Source organism: Hylobates moloch, unplaced genomic scaffold, assembly GCF_009828535.3.
Source record: "Hylobates moloch isolate HMO894 unplaced genomic scaffold, HMol_V3 SCAFFOLD_3, whole genome shotgun sequence".
Taxonomy (NCBI): Eukaryota; Metazoa; Chordata; class Mammalia; order Primates; family Hylobatidae; genus Hylobates; species Hylobates moloch.
In genome coordinates, this window is record NW_026652278.1 from 101,192,609 (window position 1) to 101,216,277 (window position 23,669).

The 23,669-nt window shown below is 42.4% G+C and overlaps 1 protein-coding gene across 11 annotated transcripts in view; it reads right to left on the minus strand.

The window, feature by feature from the left end:
- The window catches only part of KIAA1217 (KIAA1217 ortholog), an 877,411-nt gene that overhangs the window by 164,017 nt on the left and 689,725 nt on the right, over positions 1 to 23,669 (minus strand). For all 11 annotated transcript variants that reach the window (XM_058436624.1, XM_058436625.1, XM_058436621.1 and 8 more), the window contains one exon: positions 3,361 to 3,559. In XM_058436624.1, coding sequence (XP_058292607.1) covers positions 3,361 to 3,559 — 199 coding nt within the window. The remainder of the gene's footprint in view (positions 1 to 3,360; positions 3,560 to 23,669) is intronic.

The following is a 23,669-nucleotide window of genomic DNA, read 5'->3' on the forward strand; positions in this document are numbered from 1 at the left end:
AGGTGATATCAATGTGTCGGTCTCATTTCATTGATCGTAACAAACGTACCACTCTAGTAGGGGATGCTGATCATGGGGGAGGCTGTGCATGTGTGGAGGCCAAAGGTGTATGGGAACTGTCTGTACTTTCTGCTCGATCTTGTTACAAACATAAAAAATTGCTCTTAAAAGATAAAATGATAAAAAAAAATTCATGATAAACAAACCATCAAAATTTTAAATAAAGGCAAGATCAACAGGGCTTCATGAGAGAACTTAAAACTCTGTGGATTGAGATAAAGTGACAACATACAGATTCCAAAAGACACCCAGGGCTTCCAGACGGCATCAACAGCAGGTTTCCAGGGGGGTTACAGCTCAAAGTATCCAGTCGGCATATCTGAGGCCCCATGGAGTTGCAGCTGTGCTTCTGGGCCACCCAGGTGCTGGTAGACACCCTGCTCATGGCCGGGGCTCTCTGGGGAGCACTGTTTATCCCAGGAACCCATGCGTCTGTGTGTTAAATAAGGCCAGGCAGGCAGGGAGTTTCCCAAAGACTAAGCTGAGCAAGTCCCCTGGGCGGGAGACTGCATTTGCACTTGCTGTGAGTCACATTTTCCTTTTTATTTCCCGTCCAGGCTCAACTGGATTACGCCATAAGGGCCAGGTGCAGCTGGGGGGACATTCCCCAATAGGTCACAAAGAGGTCGTCAAGGGCAACATCAACCCAGTTGGCCCAGTGCCAGCCTCATTTTCTGGAACCAGAGCTTCCCTTGGCTTTGGCAAGAAACTTCTCATTTCTCTCCTCTCCTCTTACTGTGTTCCTTTGTTTCTATCCAGGAGTAGTGAAAAATGGCAGGCCAAAAAGCCCGTTACAGGGAGGGCAGAATAAACAGGTCAGATGCATTTTTTAGCCTGCTGTGACAGCACACCGGCATTCTACAGCAAAGGATGCTAAGTAAAATGGAGCAATTTGCAGAAGCATGGCCACCCTGTGTGAAAACACCCGCCACCCTCAGCCATTCCTTGGGCAAGCCGGCCCCAGCTCCTGCAGCCTCTCTGCCCCAAGGCTTGGTTCCTGAACCCAGCAAGTCTCAACCTGCACTGCCATCCGTTCTTGGCTGCAGAGGAAATTCCTTCCTTTAAGACAAAAGATCCATTATCCGACAGAGTCAAAGTTCCCCAGGTATGGGGGAAGGCGGATAGGCGTTTATTCTTATCTTCGTTTTGGTTTGCAGAGACGAGGTTATCTTTACAGAGACCTGAGCTCATTTCCTCCAAGCACAAAGGAGAAATCCCATTCCTTGCCTGTCTCCTAAGTGTGAGTGGAGTTAAGAAAGCACAAGTTTCAGGCCAGGCATGCTGGCTCACGCCTATAATCCCACCATTTTGTGAGGTTAAGGTGGGAGGATTACTTGAGTCCAGGAATTCCAGACCAGCCTGGGCAACATAGTGAGACCCCATCTCTACAAAAAATAAAAAATTAGCCAGGCTTCTGGGTGCGTGCCTGTAGTCCTGTCTACTCAGAAGGCTGAGATGGGAGGATCCCTTGAACCTGGGAAGTGGAGGCTGTAGTGAGTCATGATCATGCCATTGCACTCCAGCCTGGGTGACAGAGCAAAACTCTGTCTCAAGGAAAAAAAGAAAAGAAAGAAACCACAAATTTCTTGAATCCAGAAAGAAAGCCCCAGCCTGGTGATGGTGTGGAAGCCTGTGTCATCTTGACACTGTCTTGGCCCATGATGTTCCTTGGGTGTGCCCCTCCCCTGTGTGTCCTTGTCCCTTCATTTGTAAGATTATGTTAATGGGAACTGGAGCCCTGGACTTCCCACTGCTGCCATTTAATTAACTGTGTGAGCTCAAACAAGCAAACACACACATAAACAAAAAGCACATTTTCTGTGGTCTTCTCTCATTTATACAATGAGGATCCTAGATTACTAACCTAAGATCAAACACACAAAATTTAACTTTAAATATTAATATTGATACTACAAATAACAACAAATTTGTGGGGGTTTTTTAGGAAAGCTAGGACAATGTCTGAATCCAGTCTGCTTGGGTCATCATCTGCAGCAAAAGAAACAAAATCAGGGTACCTTCTCTCACATCTATTTTTTTCTTTCTTCTTCCAGCAAGGCATTTGCTCAGTTTTACATGGTAGAGTTCAGCTGTCTTTTGCACGTGCTAGACTCTGAAGGCTTTTGCATGTTGACTCTTTTCCTGTCCCCTCTTATCCCCAAGCCCATCTGTTTGCAAACACAAGTACCCAAATCAGAACCTTAACATGGCAATGAAGCATAAGAAACATCTGCCCCCTTGACAGAGAGGTCTAAATCCTCACGACTTGTCCATTTTGTTAAAGCGCCAAAAAGAGAAATTAAAAAAGCAAAGCAAGATACAAAGTGAACATTCAATACAAAAAAAAGGAAATGATACGTGGTAAAATCATAAAAAGAATCCTTCTGCCTTTCAGAAAAGCTGTGCACTACACACACCAAGCCCCTCTATCCTTTCACGCGGTAGTGGGAACAGCCTCGTGTTTATGGTTCTTATGAACAGTCATGCAGATGTTGGCCACATTGTCCCTTTTCGCCATCTCCTTCACTGGACTACCAGACAGGTGCAGCAGGGCTGGTGGAGACCCACATCACTGGGTACAAATGCCAACTGTCCTGGCTTCTGAGACTGGAGAGGAGGTTTGCAAGGTGAGAAGAGGATCATTCTATGGCCAGTTCCTCACAATTTCCTATAGAGCAGTGGTCTCCAATTTTTTTTGGCACTAGGGGCTGGTTTCGTGAAAGACAATTTTTCCACGGATGGCAGATGGTTTCGGGATGAAACTGTTCCATCTCAGATCATCAGGCATTAGTTAGATTCTCATAAGGAGCATGCAACCTAGATCCCTCACTCATGCAGTTCACAACAGGGTTCAGCTCCTATGAGAAGCTGATACCACAGCTGATCTGGCAGGAGGCGGAGCTCAGGCGGTAATGCTCGCTCATCCTCTGCTCACCTCTTGCTGCGTGGTCCGGTTCCTAACAGGCCACAGACTGGTACTGGTCCATGGCCTGGGGGCTGGGGACTCCTGCTGTATAGTAGCAGGAACATAGGTAAAATACTGCTAGCCTCTTGGCTTGAACTGCTAATCCCAACCACTTCTGAATGTGCCCAGCCTCAAAATCAGCTTGCACTTGACCTGATGATTACCCAGCAGGCAAATCCTCAATGCTTGTTATTAAACCAGTGAAGTTTCCCATTACTAGAGTATTTGCAAATCAAGATCAAAGTAATGTTGAATGAAAGGGTATAGGTTCAGTAGTATAACAAGAAACACATTCAGTAAGAAAAGGGCATCAGAAACTGCCTTCTAAAGCTTACCCAGAGATCTTTCTTTCGTCTGGTTGGTTGACCTCACCACGGGAAGGCTCGCGCGAGTCCGGCTGCCTCTGGAAAAAGGGGTTGGAGCATCCCCCTCAGACATGGCTTCCAAAGAATCAGCAGATGTCTCTGATAAATGCTCGATCGGGTCACCCAGACTGGGTGGTTGAGGACTGTGAGACAGTTTGGGGCTCCTTGTCTGCAAAAGGCATTTTAAAGAAAGTGGGAAAATAGACTATTATTAATCATGTTGAAAATATGTCCAATGCCATTTCTATTAATCTGGAAAAATAATATGGCAAGGGGGAAAAGTCCATCACAAGGGTTAGAGAAAAGTAAAGACCCAGTGGGTCAAAGTATCAGTTGTGAAAATTTCCGGAAAATAACATTGCCCTTAAGTGTTCCATTGTATGTATGTATGTATGTATGTATGTATGTATGTATTTATTTATTTATTTATTGCCAGAGTGCAGTGGAGTGATCTCGACTCACTACAACCTCCGCCTCCCGTGTTCAAGCAATTCTTGTGCCTCAGCCTCCTGAATAACCGGGACTACAGGTGCGCCCCAACATGCCCGGCTAGTTTTTGTATTTTTAGCAGAGACGGGGTTTCACCATGATGGCCAGGCTTTGAGTACTTTGAGTACTCTTGAACTCCTGACCTCAGGTGATCCGCCTGCCTCAGCCTCCCAAAGTGCTAGGATTATAGGCGTGACCCGCTGCACCTGGTCTCCATTAAGATTTTTATTGTTTGACTTATGTGGTGCATTTTGAACAGGGAGTTGAGGACAAGCCACATTATAGGAAAGTGATAGCAAAACAATTCCTTTTGCCAGACAAATTCTAACAGTGCTTTCACAACAGATGGGACTGTATACTCTTCTATGTACCCTAGATGGATGAGCTGCTCATACCAGAGTAAACTGAACACAACTGGTCCTTCAGAGTCTTATACCAAGACTGTTTCCACAATCAGTAAACTCACATTGCAAGGGAGATTTTTATTTTATTTTGTATTTTATTTTATTTTATTTTTTTCTGAGATGGAGTTTCATTCTTGTTGCCCAGACTGGAGTGCAATGGCACCATCTTGGCTCACTGCAACCTCTGCCTCCTGGGTTCAAGCAATTCTCCTCCCTCAACCTCCCAAGTAGCCAGGATTACAGGCATGTGCCACCATGCCCAGCTAATTTTTGTATTTTTAGTAGAGATGGGGTTGTGCCACGTTGGCCAGGGTGGTCTTAAACTCCTGACTTCAGGTGATGCACCCCGGCCTCGCCTCCAAAAGTGCTGGGATTCCAAGGTGCGAGCCACCATGCCTGGCCTTATTAATGATATTTGAACAAGGTACCCTGACAATTCTGTAGCCAGTCCTGCCTTGAGGTTTGGGCTACAGATTTGTTTCAGGGATGCCCAAGGTGTGCCTGATACTCTAGCAGTACCCTTTGAGAATGGGATGAGCAGCTTCTTGCTAAAAGTACAAGAAGACCCCTCTCAACAGAACCAATTGCATTATCCAGACAATCACACCTTCCTATATGCCTCTCAGGACCTTCCCATAGAGGAAAGCAGGGATAAGGTCAGTACCTTCCGCCTTGTATTTCTTAAGGGATGTGGCTTCAAGGAGATGACTGGGTGTTCTACAGGAAACTCAGCTCAGATTACATGCCAATATCGTGACCAGAAAGGACATGCATTAACAGTCAAATTGTCTCCTTTGGTTAATTTTTCTGTGCAAGTCCCCAAAGTGGTGCATCCCGAGATTTATTTTTTACAAAGTCTGCTTCTGTTATGGGGATCTGGCTTTGACACACGTTACAAGTATTTGACCAGGAAAATTATCCCTAAATCACTGCCCAGTTCACCAAGATTTAGACAAATTCGTGTGGTCCTCAGTGAAGTAGCTTCCTCCTTACTGTGCTCAGCAGAATATCAAGGTATGATGTCCTCATTCCTGACATTTTTTTTTAAAAGAAGATAGATTCAGTTTAGCAAGATAGCCAAGAAATAATATTACTTTAAGCAACATGGCTACACTTATAACCTCCGCCGTTTGGTCATCTTTGCAGCTCATGGCAGAAACCATACATTTGATGAGTTGTCATTTTCCATTGCAGAAGGTAATAATCCTTGAAGAAAATCAAAATCAAATCTCTGTTTCTTGTTCAGGGTCATTGTAGTGGTAGGTAAGTAGAAAAATCAGAGATGCAGGGCTATATATTTTTTCTCCCCTCACTTCCTATACATAGCTATTTAGCTCCAAATGTAAACTCCTCTTTTTGTTGTTATTCACGTTCTCACTGAAAACGATCACTACATATTAGCAATCTCCTCACACGCAGTACTCTCCCCTCTGATGCCAGCTTGCTGCTGAGACATCATTTAGTTCAGAGAAAAGACAATGGAAATTGCTGACACTTGTGCCAAATACTCTGTGATCTGATATGTTTGAAAAAAAAAAAAAAGTCAAAATAGCATTTTGGAACAGTGCTAGGCACCACGGGTAAAAGTGCACCAGAGATAAAAGTTACTGAGCTCATCAAGCATATAAGGTCTATATGGGGGCAAAATATAATACATATGCAAGAGATGGACAGGAAGAATGAAGAGGCACATCACGCTGAGTGCAGAAGGAGTTTGGGGCAGTAACTGCTGAGTTTAAAGGGGCATCGGGGGAGGAAGAAGAGTGTAGGTGAGGGAGGTGCGAGGGTGGCTCTGAACTGAGCAATAAAGCGCAGGACCACCCACTCCCAGCCTGGTCTTTCCTGATTGGACTAAACAGTAGTCACCTGATCTTAGCTGGATCAATCAAATTCTTGCCCCTGGAAATGTCTTTCCTGATTGGGTCAAGAAGTAGCCACCTGAACTTAGGTGGTCCAATTAAATTCTCTCAATTATAAATTTAGATCTGGGACAGAGGATCTATTAGTCAATGTCTATGGAGAACTTGAAACAACTTAGTTTTCAACTTGAAGCTGTGATTAAAATGGGCAGGGAAAGTGAAACAGAAAAAAGTGCAGAGAAAAAAAATAAAGCGAATCTGTATTAAAAAGCAGAGATGTGAGACCCCCACGAACTTCAGAGAGCACAAAAGATAAGACAGCAGCCATCTGGGGTCTCCTGGGCTTCCCACTTTCTGTTTCCAGTACACTGTGGGGTCCTTCCAGTGAATTCCTTCAATTAATTCAATTTTTGTTCTTGCAGTAGTTTGGGATAACTGTGCCTTGCAAGCAAACCATCATTGACCAACATCGATTCTAATGGTTCCTCCTGGCTAAGCTGCTACGATGCTCACATATTCGTATTAGTAAGAACCATGGAGAAAGCTAAACTCTCTGGAGCTTATTTCCATAATCATAGTTCCCATTATTTTACATTTCATAGATGAAAATTTCTAAAAAAAAATTCCCCCCAAATTTATGAGAGGTTACAATACAGGGATGTTGATTTTATTTTGCAAAGTAAGAGGCATTAAAGAAATCTTACTCTCTGTGGTATGATTTTTTTACCATAAGAAAGGAAAGATACTGTAATACTCAAAAAAGGGGAAGCAAACACAATTTCAGGTTTGATCTAGTGAAAAATTCTTTATGTTAGAGTTAGTGTTCTCATTTTGCCTCCGGTGAAAACTTTTCTCAGTCATGCATGGCCTACAGCTTGGTGTTTGATGCTGCTACCCTAAGCTGCTGAGTGGAGAGCTACCCCTAGCTGAGGAGGAAACAGGGGATGGTGGGAATATTCTCTGAGCCATGTGAGCAGGACTCAAGGGTCCGTAAGACTGGATTTTCCTCCTTGCTCCATGGAGATCCATGACACCAATCTCTCTCTGTTTCCATCACAACCTTGTAAAGACTTCTGCAAATCATTAGGCAACCCCAAACCTGCAAACCCAAATGGTAAGCCCTTTGGGGTCATGCAGGAAGGGGGTGGTCTGTATAATCAGGCCACCTGAACCCCAGTGGTCTTTTCTATTCTTCTCTTCTTCAAAGGGGTCTCTCTGTCACCAAGACATGCTGGTGTAATTGGCTCAATGCAGCTCTCTCCTGTTCTGCATCTGTGATTGACCCTCTAGAAATATTCTCTTCCTAATGAAAGGATGAGGGAAGAAATAAAGGACCCAACATATCAGGTGCCTGCTGCTCTGTACCAAGTAACTGTCATGTGGTAATCTTATTTAACCTTCCCTGTAACCTCATACTACTGATTATCACTGAGAAAATAGAAAAAGCAGCTTGCCCTGAAATTCTACCAAATGAAAGGAGCAAAGATCACGTGTGGCGCACTCCAGAGTTGACACCAGTGGTGAGATTGGTTGGTTGGTCATTCATTCAGTCAGACAGGGTCTCTATTGCCCAGGCTGGAGTGCAGTAGTGAGATTATGGCTCACTGCAGCCTCGATCTCCCAGGCTCAAGCCATCCTCCCATCTCAGCCCCCTGAGTAGCTGGGACTACAGGTGTGCACCATCATGCCCAGCTAATTGTTTTAATTTTTTGTAGAGGAGGTCTCACTTTGTTGCCCAGGCTGGTCTCTCAAACTCCTAAGCTTAAGCGATCCTTTCATCTCAGTCTCCCAAAGTGCTAGGATTACAGGTGTGAGCCACTGCACTCTACCTAAAATTTTTATTTAACCAGGAGTCTGGGAATACTAGTTCTAGTTCAGCTTCTGCCAAAAACTGGTCCACGTATAACCTCACTGAGTCATAGCTATCTCATCTGTAAGGCCAGAGGTTGAGCTAGTTGGTGTCTCAGATCCCTTGCAGGACCAAAACTTTCTAAGTACACATCATATAAGAAGAAAAGATCATGTCACCCAGAAAAAAAGTTTACTGAGATTTCCTTCGAATTATTTATCCTATAGCACCTGTTCCATAGAAATATATAGCTAGGTAGTGCTAAGATCTGGCTTTCCGCATTTATGTCCTCAAGTGTATGCAACATAGTTGAACAGCATTAATTTTTAAAAGACAGCCATGATTTCATTTTAACATCATGAACAAATATTTGCTGAAATGTTCACCAAGTGCACTGTTTTGCGAGGGAGATCGGATTTATTCATATTCTTTGCAATGCTATTGGATTTGGAGATAACAACAAAGATAAAAGAAAGTTAGAGCTAGAGGTATTGACGATGTATTTTTCATTCCCGTTTTCAGACCCTTAAACCCTAAATTGGAACGCCAATGTCCAGAAAATGAACCTGCAAATGTAGCTTTACATAATATGTTAATTGCCACGAACAGTGGGGTGTCTGGCTAGCCAAGGTATTCACTTTGCTTCAGATTACATTCTATTGTGAAAAGAAAAATCAACATTGCTGTGATGAAGTTTTACTTCATCCTAATTAATGCCCAATTTGCCACAGGGCATGTGAAAATACAATGAAGTTTTCCACATGCAAATATATTTGGAATGACTCATTCCTAGCACTCATTAAAGGACGTGGTTAATTTAATCATGACATTCAGACACTTTAGCCCCATTTCTTTCACTTGTGAAACTTTCAACTCAAACCTAGTCAAAATTCTGATTTCAGTTGAAGAGAACATTCTAGTTGCTAGGTACTCTTATTAGAAATTCCAGGAACAAAATATTAAATTAACAAATAAATCATCTACAGAATTTAGGTTTTCCTTACCATTCCTGCTTCATGGTACTCCAAAGGAAAATTAATAAACTCTCACTATGGAGGCTCTACGCTTCTAAATTTGCTTACAGAGTCCTTTCTACAAGCCACAGTGCAGTTGCCTTTTTCCCATTTTCTGCCCTCCTTCTAGTTTCCAAGTCTTTAATGTCCATGCTGGGTTGAGGACTAAGGGTGGGAAGGAAGACAGGGAGCTAGCTCCATCGGGCACACCTGGCTTCTATCTTACCTCCCATCCTTACATAAATCCACCCCTGATGACAGCATCAGCTGAGGTCTTCTTCCTTCAGGTGGCCACCTGCCATTCTCTGGTGAGTCCTGTGACCAAATAGCCAGGTGTATATTTCCAACAGCGAGCCCTGGAGTCAGGTAGATGGCTCACACCTGTAATCCCAGAACTTTGGGAGGCCTAGGCAGGTGGATTGCTTGAGCCCAGGAGTTCGAGACCAGCATGGGCAACCTAGTGAGACTCTGTCTCTACAAAAAATTAAAAAATTAGCCAGGTGTGGTGCTGCACACGTGTAGTTCCAGTTACTGGGGAGGCTGAGGCAGGAGGATGGCTTGAGCCCGAGGTTGAAGCTGCAGTGAGCTAGGGTGACACCACTGCACATCAGCCTGGGAGAAACAGCAAGACTCCCATCTCTAAAAAATAACAGAAGAATACAAAATTTTAAAAAAGGACAGCAAGGCTTAGCTATGCATGTCTTCTTGGCAACTTCCCACGGCTTCTGTAACTTATGGACAGAAAAGCAAAATCTGAGTCAATTATCTCCCCAGTGCCATTCTTGCAATTATGATCACTCTGGGGAATAGACTGAGACACTCATGATTCTGAAATACAACGGGTGGATGTGAGAACCGCAACACAAATGGAGAAGAGAACTGTAATTAGTTTTATTATGATCTTGTAATTTTGGGGTGGGTCTGGCATTAAAGACTCAGAGAAATGGTGGTAGAGGAGAATAAATCAGCAGCTTTTGTTTTTAATGGAAACCTTGGGTGCAGGCACTAGAGGGTCCTGCTGTTAATCTACAATACAATATACACACACACAAAATTGAGTGTTTAGTGGACATCTGGATGCTGCATGTGAGCAGTTTGTGGATACGTGCCAGGCTTACTAGTAACCAGGAACTTCTGGGCCTTACAATAAGATAGATCTATATTCACGAACCACATTTTAATGCCAACTTCCAACGGTGCATATCTGAGATTCTCATGTTTCTCCTAGCTTAAGTTGAGGTCTGATAATAGTATTTCTCTTCTCTGACTTGGACAAAGGGGAAGCATTTTCTCTAGGATTTATTTTGATGAAATATCCTTGATACACTCAGTTTATATCCTGTTTCTTCCACGCTAATATTTCAACACTTTTCTCCCTTTTCCATCCAAAGAGTACCCAGACATTATTCATGATTTTCACCTGTGAAAACAGAATGGCATTTGTTCTGGATGGAAATCAGACGATTCAGCAGTTGGGCAAAGTACAACTGCATCTTTTGTTTCCACATTTTCCTTCTCTGTGTGTATTATTTCATTATCAGATTGGAAAGCTGAAAGGGCAGTGATACCCAGTACCCCCTGCCCATGGGCAGCTCATATGGAGCCAGCCACAGTCATCCCTGCACTGAGGCATCCTGTGTGGAGTGAAGTGAGCCAGGCAGGACTCCTCTACCAACCCACTGTCACCATGCAAAGCCCCCTGCCCTCCTACAGCTGCAAACAAACAAATGACAAGGACACCTCTGTGCAGAAAAGGGCTCTTCCTCATTGTTTAAATAAGCACCACACTATGCAAATACTCTCCATAGAGTATTATCTGTGTGTCAGATTCATCTTCTGAGGTATTGTTAATTTACCTTGTCCTTTTGGTTGTCAGAAACAAACAAAAAATTGATGGAACTTCTATTGCTAGCCATCGCCTCCTGGGAAACTGCCAAGCCTTCAAGTTCTAAGGTCTTCCCACAGGGAAGGGTTGTTAATGGTATCCCCATGCTACAGAGGCCACGCTGAAGACTCTCTCCCTAAATTGGGGTTAGAAGGTAAAGGTATTTGGAAAAGAAGTCTGTACTTGCCTCCAGAAGGGGAAAGGAGGAAGTTCCTAATTGCGCAGGAAGAGGGGAGTGGACAACTTCCCAGAGCCAAGAAGAGAGTGACAGTTTTGGTGTCAGTGGTGGCGATGGTGCTCTTCAAATTGGGAAGACTTGGATTCCATTTGCAAGAAGTGACCCACAACTGGGAGGATGGATGTGTGACATGCTTAGAGTGGGTGGAACCAGGTGCTCACACTTAGGATACTTGGCAAAGGTCCCCATAAACCTGGATGCAAACAGGCTGCACGGAAAGCAATTCACTATGAATCCCGGGAGACTCAGAGGCCCTGGCCTGGTTTTATTGGATTGGACACGCTCTTCAAGATTTCCTTATGACTCCAAGTGAGGGGACAATGCTTCCCCTTAATATGATGAGAATGAATTTCTCAATAATTGCTGAAGCCAGGATAGATTAGTTTGATTTGGGAAAATTAAGAAAAGTGGTAGTTCTTGTACTGGAGTGTCAGGAAGCAAATCTGTACATATTACATCTTTAACAGAATAAGTAAATCTTGAAACAATTTAGAAGGCTGGTTAACAAATTACAATGTCTGTGTACTCTAGAGTACTACACAATCATAACAAAGGTGTTTTAATGTAATTTTGGGGTATAATTTAGTAATTGGACACAATATAGCCAAATACCAGCATTAGTTTTCTTTTGATGGTGGCATTATGGGTAATATACTTTCTTTTTAAATAATTTCACCTTTTATTTTAGATTTATTGTAGTGTGCAGGTTTGTTACATGGGTATATTGCAAAATGCTGAGGTTTGGGGTACAATTGATCCCGTCACCCAGGCAGTGAGCATGAAACTGACCCAACAGTCCCATAGATTATTTTTGTTTGATAAACTGAACAAGAAATTGTTCTGGTCTCAAAGCTGGAAACTAGTATTTGTTTTATCTGAGTTCCTTCCTCAGGAAACACCTTTAGGCCTCTCAAAAAAGTATCAAAGAACTGAAACTCACCAGATCACCACACCAGATGCCACACTCCTCATTCATCATGATTGTTTCCTTGCCCCTCCTCAGTTCTTGTTTTCTTACATGTTCTTATGTTTCTTTCCTGCTATATAAACCCCTAGTTCTAGTCAGTCAAGGAGATGGAGGTGAGGCTGAGATTCTGTCTCCTTGGCTGCAGCACCCGATTAAAGCCTTCTTCCTTGGCAATACTTGTCTCAGTGATTGGTTTTCTGTTTGGTGAGCAGCAGAACCTAGACCAAACCCCTGGTGTTTTGGTAACAAGCATAGTATTCAATGGGTTTTCAACCTTTGCTCTCCTCCTGCCTCCCTGCTCCAGGAGTCCCCAGTGTCTATTGTTGCCATCTTTATACCCATGTGTACCCAATGTTTAGCTCTCACTTATAAGCGAGAACATGCCGCATTGGGTTTTCTGTTCTGCATTAGTTTGCTTAGGATAAGAGTGACAAACTTTCTTTATTTCTCCAAAATAAGAATATGTTGTTTTTACAAATCAGAGAATTACTAAATAGGCATGATATTTTTAAAGAATAGATCAGAGGAAGGGAACTTTCCCATAAAATGTTTAGAATCCAGAAGGATTCCTATCTATGGCAACCTGAATGTATTCATGCCCGTTCCTGTCTTCTCTTGTGTATTCTGTATGATTGGATAATAGGTTTAAGAATTTGTCATTGGAGATGGCCCCTGAAATGACAACACAAACGCAAGGGGAAAACACGAGATGGGAAACACATTTTCATTTTCATGCCATGCAATATTTGGCAGGAATCCAGAATTGTAAGAACTTCCGATTCTACAAAACGATATGGCTAAGAAAAGCGCCAAGGCCATCAAATCAATTTCAGACATGCAGATTGCACTCCACCTTTTAAAGAGACAGACTTCCACATCTGTAGTTCTGATACCATTACAGTAATTTAATTTAAAAGCTCTTAAAAATTGATTCTAGGTAAATTTGGAATTTTAGCAATGTTCTATGATTCCAGAGATACTTTCTACCTTTCCACCCTTCAAAGTCTGTAGATGATACAGTATTCTTTTTTTTTTCCTTGAAGAGGTTTGGTTCCACCTAAAGGAGCTGCTAGATCTGTTGCCTTGCAGAGGAGACAGGGATTCTTATCAGATCAGAAGGCAGGGTGGCATTTTTAACTCCAGGATTAGACATCAACCTGCCACCCGCCTGCCGTGTGGCCTACCTGTAACATGACATAAACTCTACTGAAATACCACCTCAAATTGACTGCTCTCTGACTCCTCCCCAAAGCCAGAATGAGATAAAAGCTATTTAAAGAAAATAAAGCCTAGCTCGACTATGATCTCCATTTAGCATCTTTCTACCAAGTTAGAAAATTAGATCATCAGTAAGTTCCAAGTCTGGATCTCCTTAACTCAGACTTTCACCCCTTTCAGAAATACATTCATGCAATTTTTATTCAGTGATGTGTTTTCTTCTTTTCGTTTTGCCAATACAAAATTAAAAGCCTGGACTAGGTGTGGTGGCTCACGCCTATAATTGCAGCACTTTGAGAGGCTGAGGCAGGAGGATAAATGAAGCCAGGAGTTTGAGACCAACCTCGGCAATATCCCATCTCTACAAAAAACAAACATGAAAATTAGCTGGGAGTCGTGGTGCACACCTGTAGTCCCAGCTACTCGTGAGGCTGACGTGGGAGGATCCCTTGAACCTGGCAGTTCAAGGCTGCAGTGAGCTATGATCATGCCACTGTACTCCAGCCTGGGTCACACAGCAAGATCCTTCTCTAAAAAAGCAAAAGTTACATGAAGAATCCTGCTGTTTACTTGTTGGTCCTGCCTACTATGCTGATCAGTGGACCTTTTATAAAGGCATGAACAATGTTTCTTTTAGAATTTGAAACAAAGAATATGATTTTGCCTCCTGAAGAATTAATAAGTATTAACTTGTCATATGTAAAATATCATGTATGTCAGGAAGCTTGAAAGTAAATTTAATGTCCAAGCTAATCATAGTACCTACATTTGAAAATTTGCTTCCTCTTCTTATGAGATTTTGCCTTTTGATTTTCAGTGTATCTACCTTAGGGTAGATGTCTTTTTTTTTTTTTTTTTTGAGACAGGCTGGAGTGCAGTGGCGCCATCTCGGCTCACTGCAAGCTCCGCCTCCCGGGTTCACACCATTCTCCTGCCTCAGCCTCCCGAGTAGCTGGGACTACAGGCACCCGCCATCACGTCTGGCTAAGTTGTTATATTTTTAGTAGAGACAGGGTTTCACCGTGTTAGCCAGGATGCTCTCAATCTCCTGACCTCGTGATCCACCCACCTCAGCCTCCCAAAGTGCTGGGATTACAGGCGTGAGCCACCGCGCCCGGCCAGGTAGATGTCTTTTTATTGCAAGTTGCCTTGAATACAACAATTAATTTATTCTTTCTCTCCTTTCTTTCTGAAACAAGAAAAGTAATGCCTTATAAACAAGCAAAAAGTTGAACAGGCTTTGGCTGTCAAAATCCTCATTGGTTGAGGTCTGAGCAAGGCTGCAGATGCTTTTGTAATTCAGAGAGTCAGGACTGCACTTTAAAAGGCTATAGGATAAAAGGTGTCTGTGTGAGGATTGCTGTTATTATACTGATAAAAGGAAAGAAACCTGCTTGTAGCCTTTGAAATCTCAAGTAAAATACAACCAGCATAATGTGGTGCTAAGTATACATCTTAGAAGGCCTCCTTAACAAAAGCCATTTTTAAGCTCATGTCTGCAACCTAGGCTTCAGTGCTTTATGGAGAGGATGTGGGATCCCAAGCCACGGAATGGTATCCCTAAAGCTTAATTGCATTGTTGCCAAACCAAAGAGGCTTTCCTTGCTAGCAAAGGCCCTCACCCTCAGTGAGGGTATGGGTAGTGCCATGGGAGAGCTTATGATGTCCTCATCACCCCACAGTGGAGAAGGCCACAGGGAACTGGGCAAGAGGACTCTTGTGGGTTCCTGGGGTCACCAAGGCTCAGAGCTTATGGCCAGACCCTCCCCATACATCCTGGGAATAGAGTTCACTGTTAATTTCAAACACATTCCCCCTCCTGCCAGTCCAAAACAACCACCACCACCACCTGCCCAATTTCACTGGAATGATTTTCAAATGAAACACACACACACACACACACACACACACACACACACATAGTGAAAGTTCTAACTAGCTTTCTGCACCAAAGATTCTGATTTTCCTCTAGTCCTGCTCTAGGAAAGTATACCAGTGTTTGAAGAGATGGACAGAAGACAAAATTTATAATGAGAGAACTTACTGTTTTTATCAGGTTATTTTATGAAAAGCAGACTCCAATCCTGCCATGAACTCACGGTGCAACTTCATATGAAACCTTTCTGAACCTCAGTTCTCACTTTTATAAAATAATCAGAATATCTACTTGATAAAGGAAGAAGTAATTGGAAAAAAGTTGCATGGGACAGCAATTGGTAAATTATAAAAGATGCCAAGCATTTCGCTTTCCTTAGGTAGTAAGCCGATATTACTCTCAGTAGGGTGATTCTAGATGGCTCAACTTCCTACTGTACTTGGGAAGTCCTGTAGCTTCTGGGATCCTATGTGAGAGGAGAAGGGTACAAATAAACCTTTAATGGATCCACCATGCCTTCATCTTGGTCTTGTGAGATAGGTAAATAGTCACATCCAATTTCAAAACAGAATTTGACATCTGGAGAGGATCTGAGAGTTACTCATTCACTAAAGGGGGAAGATCACTTTCGATTTCCAACCTTAACCTTCATCCTATTCCATCTCCAAAAAACAGCATTATAATTTAAAATGCTTGTAAATGCCAAAAAACCACTTCAAGAAAAATTTCAGATATCCGATTATTTGCTGATATGGAAAAAAAAAGAAAGAAAAGGAAAGTCAGTACTGAAGATTTATTTGTTTCAAGCAGAAGAAAAAAAGAATAGCGGGAGGGAATCCCAAACTCTGTACTACTTCTGATGGGAAAATCCCACTGGGCAATGTCAAATCTCTATTCTGAAAGTAGGAATAAAGGTGAATGGCAGGGTGTGAAGTTGTAGGGACGAGCTCACTATGCCCTTCTTTTCCCTTTCTGCGTGTTAAGTTAGTGCACAATACGAGTGCACGGAAATAATAAAGATGCCTCTAATTTGCATGAATTTTAGGAATGTGAAAATGATTAAGAGTAAAATTAAGGATAAACACCCATCAGAATTGGGATGATGTGTGACATGACAATTTTCTTTAGTGTCTAAACTTGAAATTTTATGTTCATTTGTCTAGGTAGGAACTTTCTAAATTGAGCTTGTTACCCTAAAAAGAGATCAATGAGACTGATTATTAAGAAGGGGAAGGTAAAGAGATAAGCATGATCACTGAAGACTGACCAATGGGAAGGAGGTCACTTTTGTACAAAAGCCAGATGGCTGAACATTTCCTAAGCACAGCCATTACCTAGCTGTGTGACCTCGGGCAAGTTACTTAACTTCTCTGTGCCTCAATCACCTCATTTGTAAAATGGGGATCACAGTATACCTTCCCCACAGGGTTGCTGTGAGAAGTTAATACTTGTAAGGCACTTAGAACAGTGCCTGGTGTATGTAAGTTCTAAAGAAATGTGTTTATTTCCATCATGATCATTATTAAAATGTATATAAGTAAAATGATCGGGACCCAACATTGGACACATTGGAACTGAGCAAAGCAGAACGACATAGCTTTGGGATTGTCAGAATGATTCAGGCTTCTGTTTTACTGCCATGAGTATTCTGCCGCAGCAAGCTGGCAAGGATAGGTTCTCTGCTTAGAGATGCCCACTTTTCAAACAATTACTCAAAGATCTCCAGCTTGCGGTTGCATTACTGCTGATTCCACAATCCAATCTGTGGAAAGCAAATTAAATATTTTGAAGCAAGCATGCAATTAGTGTTCATTTTAATACTGACTCTCATAATTTTTAGAAATGCACATATTTCAGAATGCTGCAAGCACTTGGCTCTGATAGTTTTGAATCAAGGATTGAGGTAAACAGCGAAAAGTGCAGGCATTAGTCGCTCACACTGATTAGAATGCCACTTGCAGGTGAGGGAAAGGTGCAGGATGAGGGTGCAACTCGATGCAGAAAAAGAACAGGTAGAGTACTAACTCGCTGAGACGATTCAATTTTCATCAAGTACCTTTGAATGTCAATTTCTGCCTGAAGAGAGATCAGCATGCCCTTCAAAGCCTGTGGACCAGGAGAAAACAAGAAAAAAATAGGAAAGAAAAGGGGTGAAAACATGAAGAGAAAAAGAATAGGTTGACCAAATGGACCACCTATTTATTCATGACGAAAATGTAGCACAGTTAACTCCTCTTCCCCCAAAAGAAAGAAAAATGATGACAGTTCCATCCTTACATTTTAGAAAGACAAGTTGAAGCCTTAACTAGCAATGGGTTTGCCCCAAAATACCCTGCCATAGGCGCTTATGAATTCACCTTGTATCATTGGAGAATGTGTCATATTGACCCACTGTCCCTGAGGTTGTCCCAGAGCTGCAGGGGACTTACTAGAGCCTGCCCAACTCAAATGAAATAGCTTTCTTAGCCAGAATGCAGTCTGAGGCTGCCATCTTGATTGTCACTGGCCCCGGGGTCACTGGCCACTAGGTTGCTCCACAAAAGCAGGCCTGTGAGTGCAGTGCTCTCTGCCCATGCTTTGCCATGCAGGAGGGCACACCCAAGGTGAATACATACAGGAACAGAAGATCCACACTGCAATTCAGGGCACAAATTCTAATATTTGAACCTGGTGGACCCTGGAGTGTGCCTTCAGTTTACAATGCTTACTGTGCCAGTATTTAAATATTTTAATTCTCATTGATCCCATTGACTTTTTTTTTTTTTTTTTGAGATGGAGTCTCACTTTGTCATCCAGGCTGGAGTGCAGTGGTGCAATCTCAGCTCACTGCACCCTCTGCTTCCCGAGTTAAAGTGATTCTCCTGCCTCAGCCTCCGGAGTAGCTGGGATTACAGGCGCCCACCACCATAGCTGGCTAATTTTTGTATATTTAGTAGAGACAGTGTTTAACCATGTTGGCCAGGCTGGTCTCAAACTCCTAACCTCAAGCGATCTGCCTGCTTCGGCCTCCCAAAGTGCTGGAATTACATTTGTGAGCCACTGCATCCGACTCATTTTTGAGCAACTTAACTTTTTAAAAAAACATGGCAGCGAAATATTTTTTGTGCCTTAAAAAATGAAAATTTCTATAATCCTCATGCAAGAATAGTGACTTCCTCTTGTGCCCAATATCAGCCAGTGGGGTGCCATAGCTGCATATCTTACTGCACATGCATATACATGTATCCATATGGACCATTAACATATAGGAGCCTCTAAGTACCATCATGATTGAATTATACAATATCCATGATCCATATCACCATTGTGTATAGATTATATATATGTGTGTATATTACTTAGAACTTAGTCCCACACATATCAGACAACAAATTTCCACTAGAAGAAAAAGAACACTTGAACACAGATGGCTATACTCAACGCCAAACAACAGGTCTCCAGACAAAAACTGTACTAAAATATTCTACCCAAGATGCACATAGGGGTTAAAAAAAAAAAAGTAAAAGAACTTGAAGAGACCTTTAAGAGAAAAAGGGAGCGACACTATTAGAAAAACAATTAGCTAAAGTGACCTCATAAAAGCCCTTTTCTAGGTGAATATATTCTCACCAGAAAGGTGAGGGTTGCTTAGGGCCCTCTGATTCTCTGCTCTGAGGTTTACAGGCTTCATCAACTGTGAAAGAAATATCCTGAAGTAGACCACAAATAATAAAGCCCTGCAGGTGCATGGTAAATAAAAGTGTAAGATAAAAACAGGATGATAGATTTGAAGAGCTGCTATGGACAGGGAAAAGGGAAAAAAAAGCACAGAAAATCACAGAGCATTTCCATTATAAGATGATGAGTAACACTGGCTGGGGGCACAGCCTTTCAGAGAGGACTAGGAATGGAAGGGGATACTAGAAGAGATCAGAGACCCAGTGAGGCTGCCAGGAGGGACAAAAAGACCTCAGCCACTCTCTGCTAGGTGACCCTCATCAGAGGAACTTACAACAAAGAAAATGAAATACCTGGAGAAACGGGGGCAAGGAAAGTTGCTACAGCCATTGCTTTAGACAAATATCATCTGAAAGTCAAGAAAGTAGGGGAGGCTGGCTGAGGTGGCTCACTCCTGTAATCCCAGCACTTCGGGAGGCTGAGACGGGAGGATCGCTTGAGGCCAGGAGTTCAAGACCAGCCTGGCCAACATAGGGAGACTTCCATTACCACAAAAAAATGAAAGAAAAAATTTAGCTGGATGTGGTGGCAAGCGCCTGTAGTCCTAGCTACTCAGGAGGCTGAGGTGGGAGGATTGCTTGACCTCAGGAGGTTGAGACTGCAGTGAGTACAGTGAGCTATGATCACACCAATGTACTCCAGCCTGGGCAACAGAGAGAAACACTGTCAAAAAAGGAAAAAAAAGAGAAAGAAGGAAAGAAGAAAGAAAGGAAGAAAGAAAGAAAGAAAGAAAGAAAGAAAGAAAGAAAGAAAGAAAAGAGGCAAGAGAAACACACAATTGCTCAAAGCCTCCAAACTGTGGAGCAGACCCCAATTCTTATCTGTTACATCTTTTCCTGCCTTTGCTAACTCAGGCCATGGAAACCTAGAAGCTGGAAGAATCTCCCAGCATCAGAGCAGGGAAGGCCCCGGGATGCTGGAGAGGCGGGAAGCCCTTCTCAGAAGACGCAGTGGAATAAGCTCATGAACTTTAGGCCTCAGGATCCTATAATTGCAGATAAGTTTTCTCAGGATTACAAAATGAACCTCACCGAGAATCTTTTTTCGCTTCTCCGTAGGTTCCATCTGTGTGGAAAAAGTTTTGAGCCCTACAAGTTTTGAGCCCCAAAATAAGAGCAATAAAACAGAAAACGGGATTTTATTAGGCCTCTCACATATACCTGCTAAATCAACGTGTAGAATTTGGAAGCTTGATTTATGGCTTTGACTATACAATAGAAAATTGTTCTTAAAAAATAAAAGTGGGTGGCTGCGTGCGGTGGCTCACACCTGTAATCCCAACACTTTGGGAGGCTGAGGTGGGTGGATCACCTGAGCTCAGGAGTTCGAGACCATCTTGGCCAACATAGCAAAACCCCATCTCTACTAAGAATACAAAAATTAGCTGGGCATGGTGGTGGGCGCCTGTAATCCCAGCTACTCCGGAGACTGAGGCAGGAGAATGATTTGAACCTGGGAGGTGGAGGTTGCGGTGAGCCAAGACCGCACCATTGCACTCTAGCCTGGGCAACAGGAGCGAAACTCTGTCTCAAAAAAAAAAAAAAAAAAAAGTGGGTGACACCAGAGTTGAGTGTTTTCAGTGAACTTCGGGATTATCTATGCTAATGATAATCAGTAGTTTATCTCATATAAAGAGGTTAGATCAAGATTAAAAGAATGGGCCCGGTGCAGTGGCCCATGCCTGTAATCCTAGCATTTTGGGAGGCTAAGGTGGGCTGACTGCTTGAGGTCAGGAGTGCAAGACCAGCTTGGGCAACACAATGAGACCCCATCTCTACAAAAAATACAAAAATTAGCTGGGCATAGTGGCACACGCCTGAAGTCTCAGCTACTTGGGAGGCTAAGGTGGGAGGATTGCTTGAGCCCAGGAGGTGGAGGTTGCAGTGAACTGAGATTGTGCCACTGCACACTGCACTTCAGCTTGGTCAACAGAGTAAGACCCTGTTTCAAAAAAAAAAGAAAAAAACCCACAAAAAACTAAAGGAATGTTACTGAGAAAACAGGAAGACTCAACTACCTCAAGGAATGGCAAAAATAATAATACTGTAAAAATTAAACAGAAGAGCATTTATTATTTCAGAGACTCCTAATAAATACATCAGCTATCGTAAGAAAATGGCAAAAAGAAACTTCAGACATTGCTGTTGTACTAAATGGCACTTGAGATCTCTTTGAAAGGCTGAATGTGGCAGGAAGGGAAAGGGGTTCAGAGTTTCTTTCCTAATGCTGATGAGTCTGAGAAGAGTTGCTCAAGAATAATAAATATTGGGTAAACACACAATGCGCAGATGTAGTGGAGAGAACCAGAAATGAACAACACACGTACAGTACTTCAAACAGTCTGAATGACAAGCGATATTTATTTTCTTTCTTTTGCTATGTCTATTTCAGGGTTTTCTATAACAAATATAATTCTATAACAAGGCACAAAGAAAAGTATCAGTAAAGGAGAGAAAAAGTGAATTGTTCATCTCTAGGGAGCAATGTCAGGAAACTCTGGAGGCTGCTAAAATTTAAGCACTCACCCAAGGTTCCGCTTTTGTTCACAAATTAAAGATTTTCTTTTCTTTTTTTTTTTTATTAAATTTGAGATAATTTCACTCTGTCACCCAGGCTGGAGTGCAGGGGCGTGATCTCAGCTCACTGCAATCTCTGCCTGGCTAATTTTTGTATTTTTAGTAGAGATAGGGTTTTGCCATGTTGGCCAGGCTGGTATTGAACTCCTGGCCTCAAGTGATCTGCCTACCTTGGCCTCTCAAAGTGCTGGGATTACAGACGTGAGCCACTGCGCCCGGCCCAGAAATTAAAGACTTTCTGATGTCACTTTACAGAGAGTCGAATTTTGACTCTCTGGAAGCAATTTAACCAGTTAGGAGACTAACCGTGGTAAATGAAAATATATTCATAAAAAAATGTAAGATCTCATGAAAAGATCTTTGTATTACAAATTGTCTCGGGTTTGTAATTGCCCAGCAATCCCTGAGCCATCCGGTATATCTTCCAACATGAAGATCTAATCACCAAAGCCTTAACTTAGATTGTTACTTATGTTTCTAAATCTGTGGAAGCATATTTCCTTTTCTTCTTCTTTTCTTTTACTGTTAATATCCTTATTCTCTGTTTTACCAGTGGAGAATGTTTAGTATTAATTTCCACTTAGCTCAAGATTCAAGAAATGCAAAGTGCTATTTTTATCAAATTTCTGAAAGCCTGCTGTCTTCTGCTTTGGAAGTCCCACAACAGCTCTTTAATTTCCTTAAGCCCCACTTTCCTCATCAGCAAGTTGGTGTAGCAATGGATCATAATAGGTTGCTGGGAGGATGCAGTGAGATCCAGGCATGTTAAACACTGTACACGATTCCTAACACAGACTAAGGATGCACATGTTAGGAACTTGCAGATTTAAAAAAAATTGCATTCTCAAAAAGATGCTCTGTTTTAACAAATGAACAACAATACAATTTTGCGTATCTTTTTGATACAGCCATTCTATTTCTTTTTCTTTTTCTTTTTTTTTTTTTTTTTGAGACAGAGTCTCGCTGTATCACCCAGGCTGGAGTGCAGTGGCTCGATCTTGGCTCACTGCAAGCTCCACCTCCCAGGTTCACGCCATTCTCCTGCCTCAGCCTCCCTAGTAGCTGGGACTACAGGCACCCACCACCACGCCCGGATAATTTTTTGTATTTTTAGTAGAGACGGGGTTTCACCGTGTTAGCCGGGATAGTCTCGATCTCCTGACCTCGTGATCCACCACCTCGGCCTCCCAAAGGGCTGGGATTACAGGCGTGAGCCACTGCGCCCGGCCCAGCCATTCTATTTCTAATAAAGAACCCAAGAAAATAATCTACAGTTATCTACAAGGAGGCCCTGCATGATATGGTATTTGCCCACACACAGTGGAACCAACAAAACCAAGCAACCACATGCAATGATGAAGTAGCTATCCTGTAACAGGAGGGAAAGAAGTTCACACATAATTAAGTGGATAAAATCATATTAGAAAAAAATGGGCTGGGCGCTGTGGCTCACACCTGTAAATTCAGCACTTTGGGAGGCCAAGGTGGGAGGATCGCTTGAGCCTAGGAGCTCAAGACCAGCCTGAGCAACACGTTGCAACCTCATCTCTACAAATAATACAAAAATTAGCCAGGCATGGTGGCGTCTGCCTGCAGTACCAACTACTTGGGAGGCTGAGGTGGGAGGATTACCTGAGCCTGGGTAGGTTGAGGCTCTACACTCCAGCCCGGGGTGACAGTGTTAGACCCTGTCTCAAAAAATAAAATAACATAAACAAGAAAAAAATTGCATGTGCTTGTGGCATGTGGTTTCTTTCCTTTGAGTCTATGTGCCTAGAAAAAAATAGGAGAAGGATATATACCAAAATATTAACACAGGTATTCTATGTGGGTCATGGGATTGTAAATAATTCTCCTACTCTTAGTCTATTATTTCTAACATTCCTAGAATATCCATGATGACTTTTGTACTAAAATTTTTTTTAAAAACTCACCTGAGATGTAGCATTAAATTATTTGTGCTTGCTTTTCTGATTTGTTTCTACCTCCAAAAAAAAAAAAAAACACTTAGCATTAAAATAACTACTGATAAATTTGAAACAACAGGAGAAAAACAGGAGATTTGATTTGAGAGTTTTAAAAATGGGAAGAACAATAAAATCATATCTACATGCGTGGCCTCTTCATTTCTCGTCATTTAGCCATCATTTTGTTTCCTCATGTTGATTACATATCGAGTTGCACCACA